This window comes from Rhagoletis zephyria, unplaced genomic scaffold, assembly GCF_001687245.7.
Source record: "Rhagoletis zephyria isolate East Lansing unplaced genomic scaffold, Rhagoletis_zephyria_1.1 Rzeph_scaffold_00129, whole genome shotgun sequence".
In the NCBI taxonomy this organism is placed as follows: Eukaryota; Metazoa; Arthropoda; class Insecta; order Diptera; family Tephritidae; genus Rhagoletis; species Rhagoletis zephyria.
In genome coordinates, this window is record NW_016157213.1 from 423,174 (window position 1) to 440,426 (window position 17,253).

Below are 17,253 nucleotides of genomic sequence, written 5' to 3' on the forward strand. Positions count from 1 at the left end.
AAAAAAGCAGACCTTGCTAGTTGTACGACTGAACATGTGTATTCTGGTTTGTTTAGTAGGTTACGTGACTCAAGTCGGTTGGGCGAGCCTGGCCGGCGAGCACTACCACAGCCTGTCCTTTGGGTACGGCCCTTCGGGGAGTATCGCGGGGGCTGTGGTTTGATACCCAAATGCGGGAGAACTCGCAAGGGTTCGATGTGGAGTTGCATAGCAACCGGGTGCCATGACCCAAAGACTGGCAGCGGCTTTAGGTAGGCTTCGGCTTCACCAAAGCGGTAAGTGTGTCTTCCCCACACTGCCTTGGAACTGGAATGCTTGCATTCCAGGGCAATGATTAGTGCAAAAATTTAATCCGTTGTGTCGAATGCGGGCACCGTGATTAAAGCTCATGGCAGGTAATCACGTAATGCTTACATTCATCTTCCTTTTCGGTATCCGATACCGATTCTTTACATTATATCTTGGAGATCTAACCAGTTAGCGATAACTTTCGGATCGATATCGCACTTGTTGGCGTACAAATATTTCATATCATGCGTCAACAAAACCGATACCGATTCAAAAATTGACGCTAACTGGTTATAGAATCTGCCCCTAGGCCTATAAAAATGATATCGTCCGATTCAGCTGGAACAAAAATGCTTCAAACAAGTAAGAGTTTCTCTGCGTTATGGCCTCGAACTGACATATATGGGCAAATCTAAAAAGTAGGTACACTTAAAAAANCGAAAAAACTTACATAAATGTACCTTAAAGAGCATATTATCTGAAGCGAACTTTCAGAAGTATAAACCCCTCCCAAAATATTTTCCTGGGTGCGCCCCTGGGTACACTTAAAAAATAATAATTTAATTTTTAAATTTGTGAGCACACCTATGTGTTATATATCATTTTATTCGTAATCTCTTAATAAATCGATTAATATAAGTGTAATTCATTTCTAACTAGTGCTTCAAAAGTTAGAAGAGGAATAAGCATGAAATAGAAAATAAAAGAATAAGCTGGGTTGAAATTACGCTGTTCAAGTTGTAAACTTTGAGCAAAGATTTTGAAAGTTGAACTCACTTAATTGGGATGTTCTAAATTCAATGGCATGCCCTGTTTTACCAGATTGGCTCCGGTTTTCGAGACAACGGTACTTGAAAATTTGATTAAATTGTAACTCTTTTATAAATAACTCCCTCAGTTTTGAAGTTATTTTACTAAAATTTTGCAAATAACAGTTTTTTAATATTACCTTAATTATTCCTTAAAATTATCGAAATAGGTTAACATTAACATATAGCTCCAATACAACTGATTACTCAGATATGTGTTTTTGCGCTATAACTCTAACTTCATATCTGAATAATAAATTGTATGCGTGCTATATATTAAATTGAACCTATACTAAATTTTAACCTGTTTAATTGAAGGAGTTATAACGCAAAGCAACGTCTCTGATCAATCAGTTGTATGGGAGCTATATGTTTTAGTGAAGCGATTTCGATGATTTTATGGAATAGTTAAGGTAATATTAAAAAACGGTTATATGCAAAATTTTAGTAAAATACCGCCAATAAAAATATCTAAAAAAATATCTTCAAAACCCAGGGACGTTTTTTATAATATAGTTAATNATAACGCAAAGCAACGTCTCTGATCAATCAGTTGTATGGGAGCTATATGTTTTAGTGAAGCGATTTCGATGATTTCATGGAATAGTTAAGGTAATATTAAAAAACGGTTATATGCAAAATTTTAGTAAACTACCTTCAATAAAAATATCTAAAAAAATATCTGCAAAACCCAGGGACGTTTTTTATAAAATAGTTAAAATTTAAGCAAAGTTTCAAGTACCGCTATCTCGAAAAGTGGAGCCGATAGGGTAAACTGAGGACGCCATTGAATTTAGAAGGCTCCAATTAAGTAAGAGCAACTGTCAGAACATTTGTCGAAAAAAAGTTGCTTTGATACAACTCTCGAAATATTCTGACTAAAAGAAGGAGATTCATTAAAAGTAGTAAATCAGGGTTTTTACACACTTCTAGAGACAAATTTTTTGAAGCATTTTACAGGTATACGTAATTTTATAAGGACTATCAGTTATAGAAAGATTTAGATCGTTTCGACGTATTTTCCAAATCTACCTTCAATTAAAGTGTTTTTGGAATAAAAATTACGCTCAAGATCGCAGAATATTTTATCTCTAAAAGTTAGTTTATTCTGAAAGCACACCTCTTGCTAAGGTATCAAATTATTCGTAATTGTTTGTAGAATACAATACATACTTAAAAAGTTCTTAAAATTAAATGCTTCAAAACCTCTACGCGATAAACCGAGAATTTTGAAAATTGTGAAATGTAAAGTTACAGACTTTGAGTTACTTGCCACTTCGTTATTTTTAATGCACACTTTTCTTACCTACTACATATGAAGTGTGCACATAAGTGCTAAACGCCCATTTAATTTCAAATCGGAATATGGTGTGCTTCAAAAATTATGACATAATTAATTGTGCCCCTCTTAAAAATTAAATAAAAAATTCACTTGTTTACATTATTTTTCTTAATTTAAACACATATAATTCAAAAGTTATGTAGCAAATTGATCAAATTCTTTTTAGGCTTTAAGTATACGTCAATGAATTACTATATCCAAAAGCAACCAGCTTGATTTAGTTTACAACAGTGAAAATAAAGCTAAATAACACAAAGGTTACCTGTTTTTTAGATTTGCCCATATATGTATTTGTCATATAGTCTGTAAGCATCTCGTTTGTTGATTAAATTAAATAAATAAATTAGATGTGTTATCAGCATGCATATAATAAAAAGTATAGATAATTTGTTGAATTTTCAATAAAATAACATAAAATTTAGATAAGATTTCCAGGCTTCCTCTATTGGACTTTAAACCTCTCAACACAAAAACATGTAAATACTAACGCGATAAATATTGAACATGTAGCATTCCCGCGCGATCCATCAATATTTTGAAATCCAGCAATATAGATCACGATCCAAATATCACAATAAATATTGAACGTGTGACAGCCGCTCTACAAATTTACGAGTAGACTGCCCATGAACCAAAAATACAAGATCACGTAAGAACGCGACGTTGTATTTGTAATTGGTTTTGAGAAAAAAGTTTGCGAAAGCGGGTTTATTTACATCACAAGCACAAGTGTAATATACTTTTATTTAACTAAAGAAGAGATATACAAGTTACCTATTTTGGTCACAAGTGACCAAATGTGGCAACCGTGAACGTAAAGTCTGTAATTAGGAGATCGAAACTAGGCTAGTAAATGAATTGGAGGTATTGCAGCTGAAGCGGCAAAAGACATGGTCGAGGTACCAGAGATACTACTAGTTGGCTCATTTAAGGAGGATGCAAATATTTGATAACTATTCGCTGCAGCAGCCATGTAGATAGGGTGACCAGACGTCCTGATTTTTCAGGACATTTCCTGATTTCAGGGTCGAATTAAAGTGTCCTGACTGATTTTTCCTTTCCCGCCTAATGTCCTGATTTTTACAAAGCTGTCCTTTTATAAACTTTTTACTGTGTTAACTTATCGTTAGGCGCTGGTTGTATATCGTTCTTGTAATAACATAGTGACCCACAGATGTTAAAGCTGAAGCTTCATGGCAGGTTTTTCATGCGTTGCGGCTTGAGGCACTTAGGCTCTAATATTAAACGCATAGCTGAATAGAGCGCTGAACGCCTGAAAAGCTTGTTGTGGAGTTGTACTCTAGAGGCCATCATGCAGTTCTCAAGAAAAGCAAAAAGTCCATATAAAATGACGTACAAGAAATTGAGAAGATAAGCATTTCCTTAAGGTAGTACGCAGTTCTTAAGAAATTTGCTTTGCTTCCTACTACGGTTTTATGAAGTTTTTGTTAAAAAAGAGCGCAAGGCAACCCATGTTTGCAACATAAATATATGCCCGTTCCATTATTTCCTGAAGAATGAGTGAGGCAACAGGCTGTGAAGTATCAGATGTTAAAATTCCTTGGAAACACACACGAAATAAGCTTAGTATCCACCTCTTGAGAAAAAGTAAAGCGAGGGTACTTATTGAATGAATTTTTTATGTTATGCTCCTTATTTTCTATCTATCTTCTATATAAATATTACTAACTATAATAAAACTGTAGATTGTTTGTCTGTTTGTCTGTTTGAACTCACCAATCTCCGGAACTACTGAATGGATTTTCATAAGGCTTTAACTGGTATATAGAGTGTGACGTAACCTAGGGTATAAAAAATGAGATCTGATATAGGGGCGTGGCACCCCCCATAGGCGTGACATTTTTAACCAGCTATAACTTCGAAACCGTAAGTCACATGACTTTGAAATTTGGTGACTAACATATCTATGGTAGATGCTTATTGTAAAGTAGATATATGTACTTTTTAAAAAGGGGCGTGGCTCATCCTATAGGTGTGCAATCTTTAATAAGCCATAACTTCGGTCACACGTCACATGAATTTGAAATTTGGTATGAAGACATATCCATGGTAAGCGCTTATAGTACGGCACATATGAATGACAAGAATCTCATAGGCGTGAAACTTTTAATCAGAAATAACTTCGGAACCGTAAGTCTCATGACTTTGAAATTTGGAAATTTAGGGCCTTAATATTGAAACAAGATTTTTAGTAAAGATAATTATGGCCAATATAATTGCAGCAAGAATTTTTACTGGATGCAGCAAAGGAGAAGATGTGTTTCTGTAAGGTGTCCTTTTTATTCCCACAGACCTTCCATTTTAACTTAAGAGTATTCAGTTTCTCTAAGACTTTGCTCTGACAGGTGATTATATGTCAAATGCTTACGAGTGGGATGTCCGAATAAATAGTATTTATGCTTCTACACTGCAACAAAAAATTAAAGAATTGTTCATAAGGAGGCCTTAAATAAAACTAAAAATTCTAAGTTCGGGCAGTGCCGAACAATAATACCCTTCGCAAGTATTCAATATTGTTTCTTCACCTTTCCGAAAACTTCCGCTACGTGGTAAGAAGGGGTGGTGTTACGCCTATCACAAACAGCTTCGATAGCGGTGCCACGCCCATTTTTCAAAATTTTATCATAAACATAATTTGTGATAAAGAGTTATTTCAAGCATCAATTTTGAATAAGTTAGCTGATTTAACGAAGCTTTCGTATTTCTCTAAATTATGTCCGATTTAAAAAATTTCCAGCCGTTTGGTATGTTTTGTCAAGACCAACGACTGTGCCAAGTTTGGCAGAAATTAGTGGAACGGTTCCCACATGTAATCATGTGGCTACGCCCATTTTCCAAAAATTATTAATATTTTAATTTTTGCCTAAAATTTACTGTAAATATAAATTTTGAGTGAATAAGCTTCAGTAGTTACTAAAATATCGCAGGTTTCGTATTTCTGAAAACTACCGTTATATGGGAGGTAGACGTGGTTATTGTCCGATTATCCCCATTTTCAAAACATCCGTCCTACGCAGAAAAGAAGTACACATACCAAGTTTCGTTAAGATATTGTAGCCTTGTATTTTAAAATCTTGCATTTATTTATTTATATATGAGTAGTCCACTTGCAAACAGCGTTATGTGATTTTATAATAGAAAGCCATAAATTTGAAAAAAACGACTACGGCAACAAGTAACATTTAAATTGAATCTTTTTTATTATTACCTGAAAATTTGGATAAATAAGAGCCTTATAAAATTATAACATAACATACCATGGCATAAGATAACAATAACAGTCTACACGACCTAAAGCAGTTTTCTAGGTTCATCAGAAGATGGATACTTTTGAAAATTTATAAATAAGTATGATAGCGACTTTTGAAAGAAGAGTTAACATTTTATGCTATTTTTTTCAGAATATAAGAAGATTTTGCACTGTGTTGTTAGTGGGCATGAAACTATGTACTTTAAATACTGGTACGTAATCCACCAAAAACTAAAAATCGAAAAAATTTTACATAGCGCACTTTGCAAGTGGACTACTCATATTTACTTATTCTTCGAATAAATATATCTAGATTTCAGATACAAATAGAATATACGAAGGAGTTTTAATTAGCTCAAGATAGCAAAGCAGTAAATCAAAGTTTTGCCGGAGACTTCGAATATTTTCGTGAATAATAACAAAAGAGTTTGTACACGACTGTTAGTGGAGTGGTTGTTCTTGTTGAGAAAATGTGTGGTAATCTTCAATAAAGAACAGCCCTGGTAGGAAATCCTATCTAAAGAACTGAAATTTTTATTAAGTTCTTTAATCACCTCGCAGAGAACTAAAAATGTTAGATAAGGTCTTTATATATTAAGGTAACATAGTAAATTTCGCTTACCAGTTTTCTACTCAACAAATGTTCACTTGCCATGGGGCTAGGTGTAGTCGTGTTAACAATATTATTATTGGCTGGCATGCTTGTGTTGCTACCAGTGGCTGGTATTCCTGTAGTGTTGCTCGTACTACCCACTGAACCACTGTTGACCACCGTTGCTGCTACAGCGGCTGCTGCAGCCGCGGCCGATTGTAATGGATGCATGTGGCCCATGGCGAACATGCTGGCGGCCGCAGCTTGATGGGAAGGCAGCGGATGCAGTAGACCGGCACTCGCTCTTAGTAAATGCGCTTGAAGCTGCTGCAAATGTGGCACGGGGCTGATGGTGCCCGCCGACAAATGCCCATACGAACCGCTAGCAGTGCTGCTGGACCGCGAACCGTTCATAATGGTAGCTAGAGAGTTGGGCGAGAATCTTATCATTGAATTGATATCGAAGGAGTCCGAGTATGGTGAAGAGGATAGAGCACGTTTCCGGCTAATACTAGCGCGTAGGCTTCCTGGTCGCGGGCTGTTCAATCGCGATCCGTCGACGCTGAAATGAAAGTCTGTACTTGTTAATGAATTGGCGGCAACTGCCGCTGCTGCCGCAGTTGCTGGATGTAGATCGCCAAGTGAGCGCGCTCCTAAATAATCGGCAGAGTTAAGACTTAGCCCTGTCAAATGAAATGACGAAGCGCAGCCGGTGTATGGATCTAAAAGACATTGATAAAAAATGGTAACGCATAGCATTAGTTAGATATAATCTTAGTTTAATAATAAAATGTTAGATAAACAATGACAGACGTGTTTGACACTCCTATTCTAAAAGTTTTATTAACGAAGGATGGAGAAAGGAGAAAGAATGAACTTCCCTGCGTGAAAATGGTAGTAGAAAAGTGCTTAATGTAGGCAATGAGTAGTGAATTTTTTTTATTTTAATAGAAGTGTTGAATGAAATATTAATTAATTAATTCATTTAGGTTCCTAATGAATTTTTGATGTGTATACATATTTGGTTTGCGAAGCTGTAACGCATAGCCTAGCAGAAAATTTCGAAGGGCTGATTTGCCGCTATTTAAACTTGACGGCGGGATTGTTATTGTTAAATCTATACATTAATTTGTTTAATACCTTATTAAAAGCAATGCATAAATGCATAAAAATATTTGCGAACTGCAAAAAAAAACGTTCGGAAATGCATTACCAAAAAAATTTGTTTGAATAACGGAATGACAAAAAAAATCATCAGGTGCACCCTGCGAGTTTGCAACCTTGTGCATGCGTTTCATGGTAGTAGAAAAGTGCGCAATGTAGGCAATGAGTAGTGAATTTTTTTATTTTAATAGAAATGTTGAATGAAATATTAATTAATTAATTCATTTAGGTTCCTAATGAATTTTTGATGTGTATACATATTTGGTTTCGGTAGGGGTAAAATTTGCGAAGCTGTAACGCATAGCCTAGCAGAAAATTTCGAAGGGCTGATTTGCCGCTATTTAAACTTGACGGCGCGATTGTTATTGTTAAATCTATACATTATTTTGTTTAAAACCTTATTAAAAGCAATGCATAAATGCATAAAAAATATTTGCGAACTGCAAAAAAGAACGTTCGGAAATGCATCACCAAAAAATTTGTTTGAATAACGGAATGACAAAAAAAATCATCAGGTGCACCCTGCGAGTTTGCAACCTTGTGCATGCGTTTCCTTTTTGTAGCACTGCGCCTAAAAATGCACAAAAGCTACAGTAGAAAAGGAAGGAGCTACACGATGCGCCATTGCACAGCATGGTACGGTTGTTTTTATGATTTCAAAAATTGTGTATTGCAGAAGCAAATTTGTAATTTCATTAGAAGCGCCCTGTGCTATTGCAAATGGTTGCATACATTTAGGCATATGCAGAGTAAGACGAAATACGGTGCAATTGATTATTACTTCCGATTATGCAAACTCCGGCCTTGCATACGGCTTTGTGCCTATATGTACGGTGACCATCCGTCCTGTATAATACGGGACAGTCCTCTTTTTTTGACGCAATGTCCTGGTAATTTATTTATTTAAAACGGGACGCCAAATGTTCTGTATTTCTTTTAATGTCCTGTATTTGTCCCGTATTCGATGTTGTTTCGACGGCTTAACAACTCACTGAAATGGCATCCCTATGAACTAGTTTTAAGTGATGTTGGTATATGACCGTAATTTTCTCCATAAACAGATATTATTTTCTAGTCTGAATGTTTGTGATTCGAATCGAGGATTACATACAGTGACCTAAATAGAAATTAGGGCTCGACATTTAGTAAGTTTTGGCTATTTTTTCCTTAGTTTGTTTAATGTTTATTATTTATTTTATGAGAGTAAAGCTCATATAACAACAAATTTCCAACTTTATGCAAAAAACTATAAAAATTAATTCTGCAATGTTTCACCAAAATTTCAAACATTTTAATTAGAATCTTTAGAAAAAATTTGGTTTGCAGTTTTGAAACTCACTAAAATTGAGTATAATAAAGTGCGATTGAAATGTTTTGCTTCTCTTTCAAAAAAATGGTCGAACATACTTACTTTGTATGACAAAAATACGTAATACCGCCAATAAAAAAAAATTGCCAAAAATTAATGGTAAGCCTTAGCGACTTAAAATTGCACTTTATGTATATATGTACTCATATAACGAATTTTTTACCAAATGTATATGGGTAAAAGGATACTGTTGCAGGGATAATACATCTATGATCATTGAAGAAACTTTTAAAATCTGTAAGCTGTTGAGGTTTAATAGTCTATTGATAAAAAACAGGACGAAAAAAAATACTGAAATCATTTTAACTGGGACCGTTGATAACTGATGAACGTACATGAATATATGTATGATAACATATGTATGGATGATATAATAGCCCTGATCCAATAGATACTGCGAGTAAAAAGTGAGTAACAGCAAAATGTACGGGAACAAAAAAGCATCGGGTAAAATCTTGCAACTTCATTCTCTACACAACTCTCCAAAAATCGCTCTCATTTACATGATTTAGGAATACGGGATCCTTCCGGCAAGTTAGTGTAAAAACCTGTAAGTTCATTGTGTACTGGATCAGAGCTAATACAAGATTGCACAAAGAGAAGACGAGAGTATTCAATTCAAAAACAATTCCTACTTTTTGCTTTAAGATATTTCCGTCCGGATTCTCAGTATAACCTTCCACCTTATACGAGCCGATTAAAACTTATTAATCTTCCTACACTTTCCAGCCGCCGCACAGTGCGTAATTTGGGTGATTTAGGGGAAGGAAGATCGAAAATCGAAGTTGGTAAAAAAAGTTCAGATACGATATGTGTGCGTATGGATGTCTGATATAACAGAAAATCGGTCCCCAATCGTTAGAAGATTACCTGGAAGAATTTTGAGCTTGTGCAAACATGCCTGTTTTGACGAACGAAAATCGCCAGTTTTCCGGTCTTTATCAATCAGTGGTCGTATCCGTCTCATTTCATAACGAGACTGCGGTCGTGGGTATACTTTGCATTTTACACATTGTAAACTTAATTAAAAACATTATTTTGAAATTTTAGACGTCAACCTTACATATCACTTACGCTCCTTTAGATTAAAAAAAAAATGGGATTTCGCTTTATTCATATAAGCATATAAATTGTTTGACAGCGTGTGACATTTGGATCTCTTCAGGAACTTTTAACTGGGCATCTGTATATCAAGGGCCAATAGTAAGAATTTGCACAAAATTGCACAATTAAAAAAAAAAATGGGATTTCGCTTTATTCATATAAGCATATAAATTGTTTGACAGCGTGTGACATTTGGATCTCTTCAGGAACTTTTAACTGGGCATCTGTATATCAAGGGCCAATAGTAAGAATTTGCACAAAATTGCACAATTAAAAAAAAAATCGATTTAAAGTCAACCTTTGGTTAAAAAAATCGGGTTTTTGTGTATTTTTGGTGACAAAAAATTGGTCGTAGGGGATTTTTCTTATTTTGAGGCATGGCAGCTACAAATCTCAAATCAAATCAAATCGACCTTAAGGTGAAGAAACACAAATAATAATTTAAGTTTCCTTTTTTTTGTTTTGATTTGTGTATACTTAGTGCTTGTAAAACACTATAGTTAATGCAAAAGGTGAAAACTGTCAGCCAAACTGGTGCGAAGATATTAGAAATCAAATTATATAATTATATTTATATTTTTTGTGAATACATGGCTTACTATGTATCAAATATTAACAAAATCAGTCTATAAATACGGGCTTTCAAAATATTTCGACCCCGGCGCCACCTAACGGGTAAATTTTTTGCAAAAATATTCCTGCACATGCAACCAATATACGTGGAAAAAATAACCCAGATTCGACCATACCTAACGGAGATATATCACTTTTAATTTTTGACTATAAAGACCCTCCCCTGGAAATGCCCATATAAAATATTAGACTTATGGAATCACCCACATCCTTTGAAAGCGTAATTATACAGTCTATTAGAAGTACATAACTAAAAAAAAAATATATTCTAGAGTCAAAATTGTGGGAGCTATGAGTTTCCTTCCCCTAAATCGCCGAAATTACGCACTGTGCGCCGGCAAATGCTTGGTAAAATGTGTATAGTTAAATTACTAACATGCTCAATTTCAAGTCCGCTTCTTCTTGGCGAAGTTAGCCTTAATGTTCCCTCCCGGGTATCAAGACACTTTTGTCCCCTATTTCTGAAAGCTTGTAAAACTAATTTTGAATTGCACGACCCACTCCGGTGCTTATGCCAGGATTCTAACTCTCATTCCAGCACGTTTGATATATCAGATCCGCTTTTCAGCATTAAGAAATCGATACCGTCCTCTCTCAATAAATGAATCATTAAAATAAAGACATAAAATCGGCTGATGAATTTAGTTCTGTAGCTGAACAGTTTTAGATCTCGACACTTAACAAACTCCTGCCTATCGTGACTCGGCGCAAAAATTGAATACTGGTTCCGTACGTCATGCGGACTGCGCCCCACTTGCGGATGGGCGGGAATGGAGGGTAAAAACCGTTGGGATTATTATTATTATTAAGAGGAAATGCCAAACAAATGAATTTAGCTCCCCATTGTGCAAACAAAAGATGGTCTGTTATATCTATTCATGACTTTAACGTAAACCCAGTGACAAATGAAGCAGAACCACAGATTATATTCCGAAAAGAAAAACTAAATTTAGGAATATATAAAAATAGAAACGCTAAAACTACAAGCTCAAAAACAGTAATTGATGCGATGTTTTCAAGATACTTTAACGCCCTTGAGTCACGAGTGTCATACCGATAATTTCATGTATTAAGAGAATTAAAAATGAAAATGAATAAAAAAAGTTAAATCAGCAAAATGAATAAAATTAAGTGAAATTAGTGTTTAATTTCTAACCTAACCTACATGTCTCTGCATGTAACTGAATCGCCTAATAATAGGTTTACATATAAAAAGATTATCCTCGTTTTCGAGCTCAACTTCTTAGTCTGTAATTAGAAAAAGAGATAACCATACAAAATTTAGATAATTATAAAATTATCTCAGATTAAACCGATAACTTTTTGGTGTCCAAACTAGTTTTATCATTATACTTGCGAAGAGGAGGAATGTCAAATGTAAAAGTAAACAAAAATTGACGCTAGCAAGGAATAGAGGTTTGTAAAGGTATTTTTAATAAAATATTAAGTTAAAATATATTTAAATTAATATGTGTAGCTGAGCACATTTGTCGCCCCGTCCTCGTCATGTACTCGTCTCGTCATGACAACAAGACTTCTGCACACTTGTCGTCACGATCGCTCAACACATTGAGTTTTCTGTTAAGTTGTCATACAGAATAAATAAAATTTTTGAGTGCGATGTCATCATCATCTTCCAGCAAAGACGAGGATTTGGCAATGATCCTAGACCTTTACGTGCGACGCCGCCGACTGAGAAGGCGCAGAAGATTCTGGGTCCATTCCTACATAAAAAATAATGCCCAAAAACGCCTCTACATTGCCGCGCTAGAACTTTCAGAAGACGATCGCAAGTTCCAGTCATTCTACAGAATGTCCAAGAGTACGTTTTTGACCCTTGAATCAATTGTGGGTCCAGATATTCAAAAACAAAACACAAGATTCAGGGAATCCATTGGACCCAAAGAACGATTAATGATAACGCTAAGGTATTTTTCTTGTTTTTATCTACATACGTACTATGTACATATGTACTTAAATATGTACATACACATAAGTATATATTTGTTTATTGTTTTGTTTATTCATGAGTTGCAAGGAAAAATTGCTGTGCATTTTCATTGGAAATTATAATTGATTCCCTATGTAAAGGAACCTCCATTGGGGACGAAGCAAGTGTGCCGCTCGTAGAATTTCTTCTAGAGGTACAATTTCACTTGTTCTTTGGTATGCTAGTATGAATTTTGACGAGTGAGCAGGTGTCCTTATCAATAAATGTCCACTGCTGGTATTATAAAATTGAGTCGGGTTTTGGTTGAATGCCACGCCTTTCGGCGAATGAGCAGGTGTGCTGACAAAGGAATTACTGCGCGATGGGATAACAGATTGCGAATTAGAATTATCCGCTCGGTTGGCTATACATTTTTGGATTCCCATGAGGCAGTAAATTCTAAAATCTGCATATTCCTGCTCCGTCATCTTTTCGACATCTGCTTGCATACTTAAAAGAAACATTTTCCTACTTTCAGTGACCTGAGTGTCCTTTTTTTGTCGCTTTTCTTCAACAAGCTGCAATACAGCATCGGCAACTTTGTCATCCACTTCAGCAGTTTTCTTTATCTTTTTGGCCTGCTTATGCGGTTCAACATCGGCATTCGATCTCTTTGTCTTATTGGCTGTATCAGTGGAGCTTTCTTCTTCTGTGAACCTCTATTTCTTCGGCTTCCGTTAAAATATCTTTATCACACAGAACAATGCTGCTATTACTGCCCTCCGTGTGTTGAACGGGTCTTACATAAGGAATCAAAAACTGCATTATGTGTTTTGCTGTTTTGCTGACGAGCCACTTGGGGGTCCCTTTAAGCATCTTATAAAATTGCTCCGCATGTTTCTCCATTTTTCTTTACAAGTAGCGACTGTAAAGATATACACACGTACATATGCATATTTCAAATCAACTTTTTTATTAAGGAAATTTATAATTTGCAGATATTTAGCTACTGGATGCATATTTGCAGCGCTGGCGCATCATTTTCAGCATGGGGAGCGCACAGTTGCCCTTATTGTAGAAGAAACAACAAAAGCAATATGGAATGCACTTAAGGGCCAGTATATGAAGATGCCCACTTGCGAAGAGTGGAGGAGAATTGCTAACCGCTTCTACGAATTGTGGCAGTGGCCCAACTGCATTGGCGCGATCGATGGGAAGCACATTCGTATATAAAAATTTCCCAATTCCGGATCGGCCAATTATAACTACAACAACTATCACTCAACAGTACTACTGGGGTGTTGTGACGCGGATGGGTTGTTCACCTCTATTGAGTGTGGGTTTGCAGGGAGGAACAGCGACGGAGGCATATTTCGTGTTTCGGAATTCCACCAGTGGTTGGACAGAAGCATCCAAATACCTGCCCCTAGCGAATTACCGCACGATGAAAGCGAAATCCAGTTTCCGTACTACTTTGTGGCAGACGCAGCGTTACCCATAAGCAGAAACATTATGCGGCCGTATCCGGAAAGGAATATTGATAACACAATGCGGACTTTTAATTATAGGTTGAGTAGAGCGCGGAAAAATATTAAGTGCGCATTCGGAATGATGACGCAGAAATTTCAGATATTCCTGACGCCGATTCGCTGCAAGAAGTACTCAACAATAACATCAATTGTGCAGTGCGCTTGCGTTTTGCATAATTTTATAAGGAAACACGACGGTGTTTTATACACAACCCCAACGTTTGAGAGATATGCGCAGCCAACAAATGTTCCGGTGCATGCAACTATTGCAATAGTACAACCAAACACAACGCCTCAAGCTCTAAGGAATTACCTTGCAAATTATTTTTTATTGCCAAATGTGGCTTTGCCTTGGCAATGGAACTATTGCGTTTAAATAAATTCATAAAATATATCTAAACTGCCCATTTTTATTAAAAAGGTTCGTTGGGTTTGCTTACCATTTCAATTTAGTATTTCATACCTGACCATTGTATTTCTGTTGCTACGGATGACCATGCTTTCTCGGTAATATCCTTCCGAGAATACTCTGCTAAATTATTGTTGTATAAACACGGATAGTTTTCAACTAATTGCGCGAACTTCACTGATAAATCGCTTGTTTTACTCATATTATGTTCAATTATTAAAATTTAAGCAATTAAATTCAATTTATCAACACAAAAATCTAAATAAATGACGACTTGAAAACGACATTGTTTGACGTTCTACGTTTTGACGAGTGAATGAAGAGACGAAAACGAGATGATGACGCATAATGTGCGGGCGTCTATTGAAATTCAAGTCTTCGTAGCAAGCTCTTCAATTTTTCAAATGATGTGACGAGGACGAGACGACAAATGTGCTCACGGCCCATGATTCAGTAATGAAAGGTTTTGTATGAAAAACTTTCTCTCGCTCTAATTTTATAAATGACACTCCCACCCTACTCCTAAAAACAAAAACAGTGATATTTCTTTTCCAAATTTCTTTGCAAGTTTTAAGAACATTTTTAAATTGTTAGTAGTGAAATTTTTACTTTTTAGATTTGAAGAAATATTTGTTCTTCATTCGCTGGCGCCCACATGACAAAATTGGTGAGAATCGTTGGACTACAGAAATTCAATGTAGGCTAAAGATACGAAATTCCCTTAAATGCCGAAATATATTTGTCGATATTCGTGGAGACATCTTGATTCTGCCAAGTCACTATATAGAAAAGCGTGCNCATTCGCTGGCGCCAACAAGACAAAATGGGTGAGAATCGTTGGACTACAGAAATTCAATGTAGGCTAGAGACGAAATTCCCTTAAATGCCGAAATGTGTTTGTCGATATTCGTGGAGACCTCTTGATTCTGCCAAGTCGCTGTTAAGTAAAGCGTGTAATGTTTTTGGTAAATGAGCCAACGAAGGTATTTAGGTATTGTCCTCCACAACACAATCCTGGTGTCTCCGAATGAGATTTTGACGCAATATAACATTGCCAAACCGCATCCATAGGCCCAATCGTCACACGACAGCTCGGTTTAGTCAATGGCGCGATGTAATTGCACACTTAAAAGGTGTACGCACGAGGCGAATGTTGGCTGGCTACCAGCTTTGTTGAAAGCGATTAGTTGAAAGGCCGTTCAACCAAAAGTAGAATGCAAAGTTGAATAATGCAAACGCCTTTTTATGGCGAATATTTTGATATTTTTTTATATTTTGATATTTTTGGTCATTCAAATTTTTTTCGTACAACCCGGCGTGAGTTGAACGCAAAAGTTGCCTGAAAAATCGCCTCGTGCGAAAGCCCCATTACGCCACTTCTCATTTGACGATGTAGATCACGTTCCCTGTCTCAGTCGTGCAGTAGCTGCGTGTTCTTTCTATTCTTCCTGAGTTCGCCCGGCACGAATCGCCAATTGCGGCTGTGCAAGCCAGTGTTGAATATTCTCCCCAGATCATTAAAAGTGCGACATTAAAGTATTCGAATTACCATATTCGAAACAATCGAGCCATAACCGCGAAAGAAACGTAAGCTCCAAATTTTTTTATTTGCCGTTTTTTTATAAATATTGCTTACTTTCCACAAACAAATAGCTTCTGCATATCCATCAACTGGCAAACAAATACAACAAAAAAAAAATGCTGATAGTGGACCATCCATTCTCGAGTTATGCGCCATCTGACGTTCGCAAGTTTGGTATATACATAGAAATATTTATTTTTAATATCAATCGGGGGTTATAATAATAATAATAATAGATTGGCGCTTACACAAATGTTAGTGTTTGGCCGAGCTTCTCCTCCGATTTGTGGCGTGCGCCTTGATGTTGTCACACAAAGCGGAGGGACCTACAGTTTTACGCCGACTCCGAACGGCGATTGTAATTTTATGAGAAGCTGTTTTTCGTGGCAGAAATACACTCGGAGGTTTGCCATTGTCTGCAGAGGGACGACCGCTGTTAAGAAAAAACCTCTTTCTATATTTTTTGCGATGTTGCTTTGACCAGGGCTTGAACCCAGGCGTTGCGGAGTGGAAGCGCGCACTGCTTACCACTACACCACAGGGGTTATATTCGATGTAAATAAGCTTGTTTAAATTAAATAATTAAATCAAATTCGTTTTTGTTTTAAAATACCACTATTATCCACACCTTTTTATGGAATTTAGCTCCCATTTTAGGAAGTGTGATTGAATTCTTCCCCCTTTTCTCCTGCTTCCATAAACCATCCCTGTGGGTGGGAGTGCCAAATTTTAGAAAAAAGCTACTTACAAAACCTTTAATAACACTGTGAGACAAATCGTGATCGGGAAGGGTTCAAACCGGAAAACCGGGAAAGTTATATCGATAAAAAAGAAGTTATACGTGTCCCGGCGTTTCGCTGGGTCACGTCTAGGAATCGAGATATATATATATAACTATTATATAGGGGAAATTGTCACCTTTGGTGGTCTTTTTTTCACATAACTCTTGAACCACTGGTCCGATTTTGCTCAAACAAATTTAAAAAAGTTAAAAATTACAATTCCTTTAATCTGTTCATATAACATTTTTCTATATAATCAACAGTTTTAAAAAAATTTAATATTTTTGCAAAAAATATTTTTTTTCTTCATACATTTATTTTTACCGGCAAAACTGTTGATTATATAGAAAAACGTTATATGAACAGATTAAAGGAATTGTAATTTTTAATTTTCTTAAATTTGTTTGAGCAAAATCGGACTAGTGGTTCTCGAGTTATGTCAAAAAAAG

At 36.0% G+C, this 17,253-nt stretch overlaps 1 protein-coding gene across 1 annotated transcript in view; it reads right to left on the bottom strand.

The window, feature by feature from the left end:
• The window catches only part of ci (transcriptional activator cubitus interruptus), a 112,824-nt gene that overhangs the window by 64,716 nt on the left and 30,855 nt on the right, over positions 1-17,253 (bottom strand). Inside the window, exon 2 of the mRNA XM_017637305.1 lies at positions 6,333-7,024. Within this exon, the coding sequence (XP_017492794.1) occupies positions 6,333-7,024 (692 nt within the window). The remainder of the gene's footprint in view (positions 1-6,332; positions 7,025-17,253) is intronic.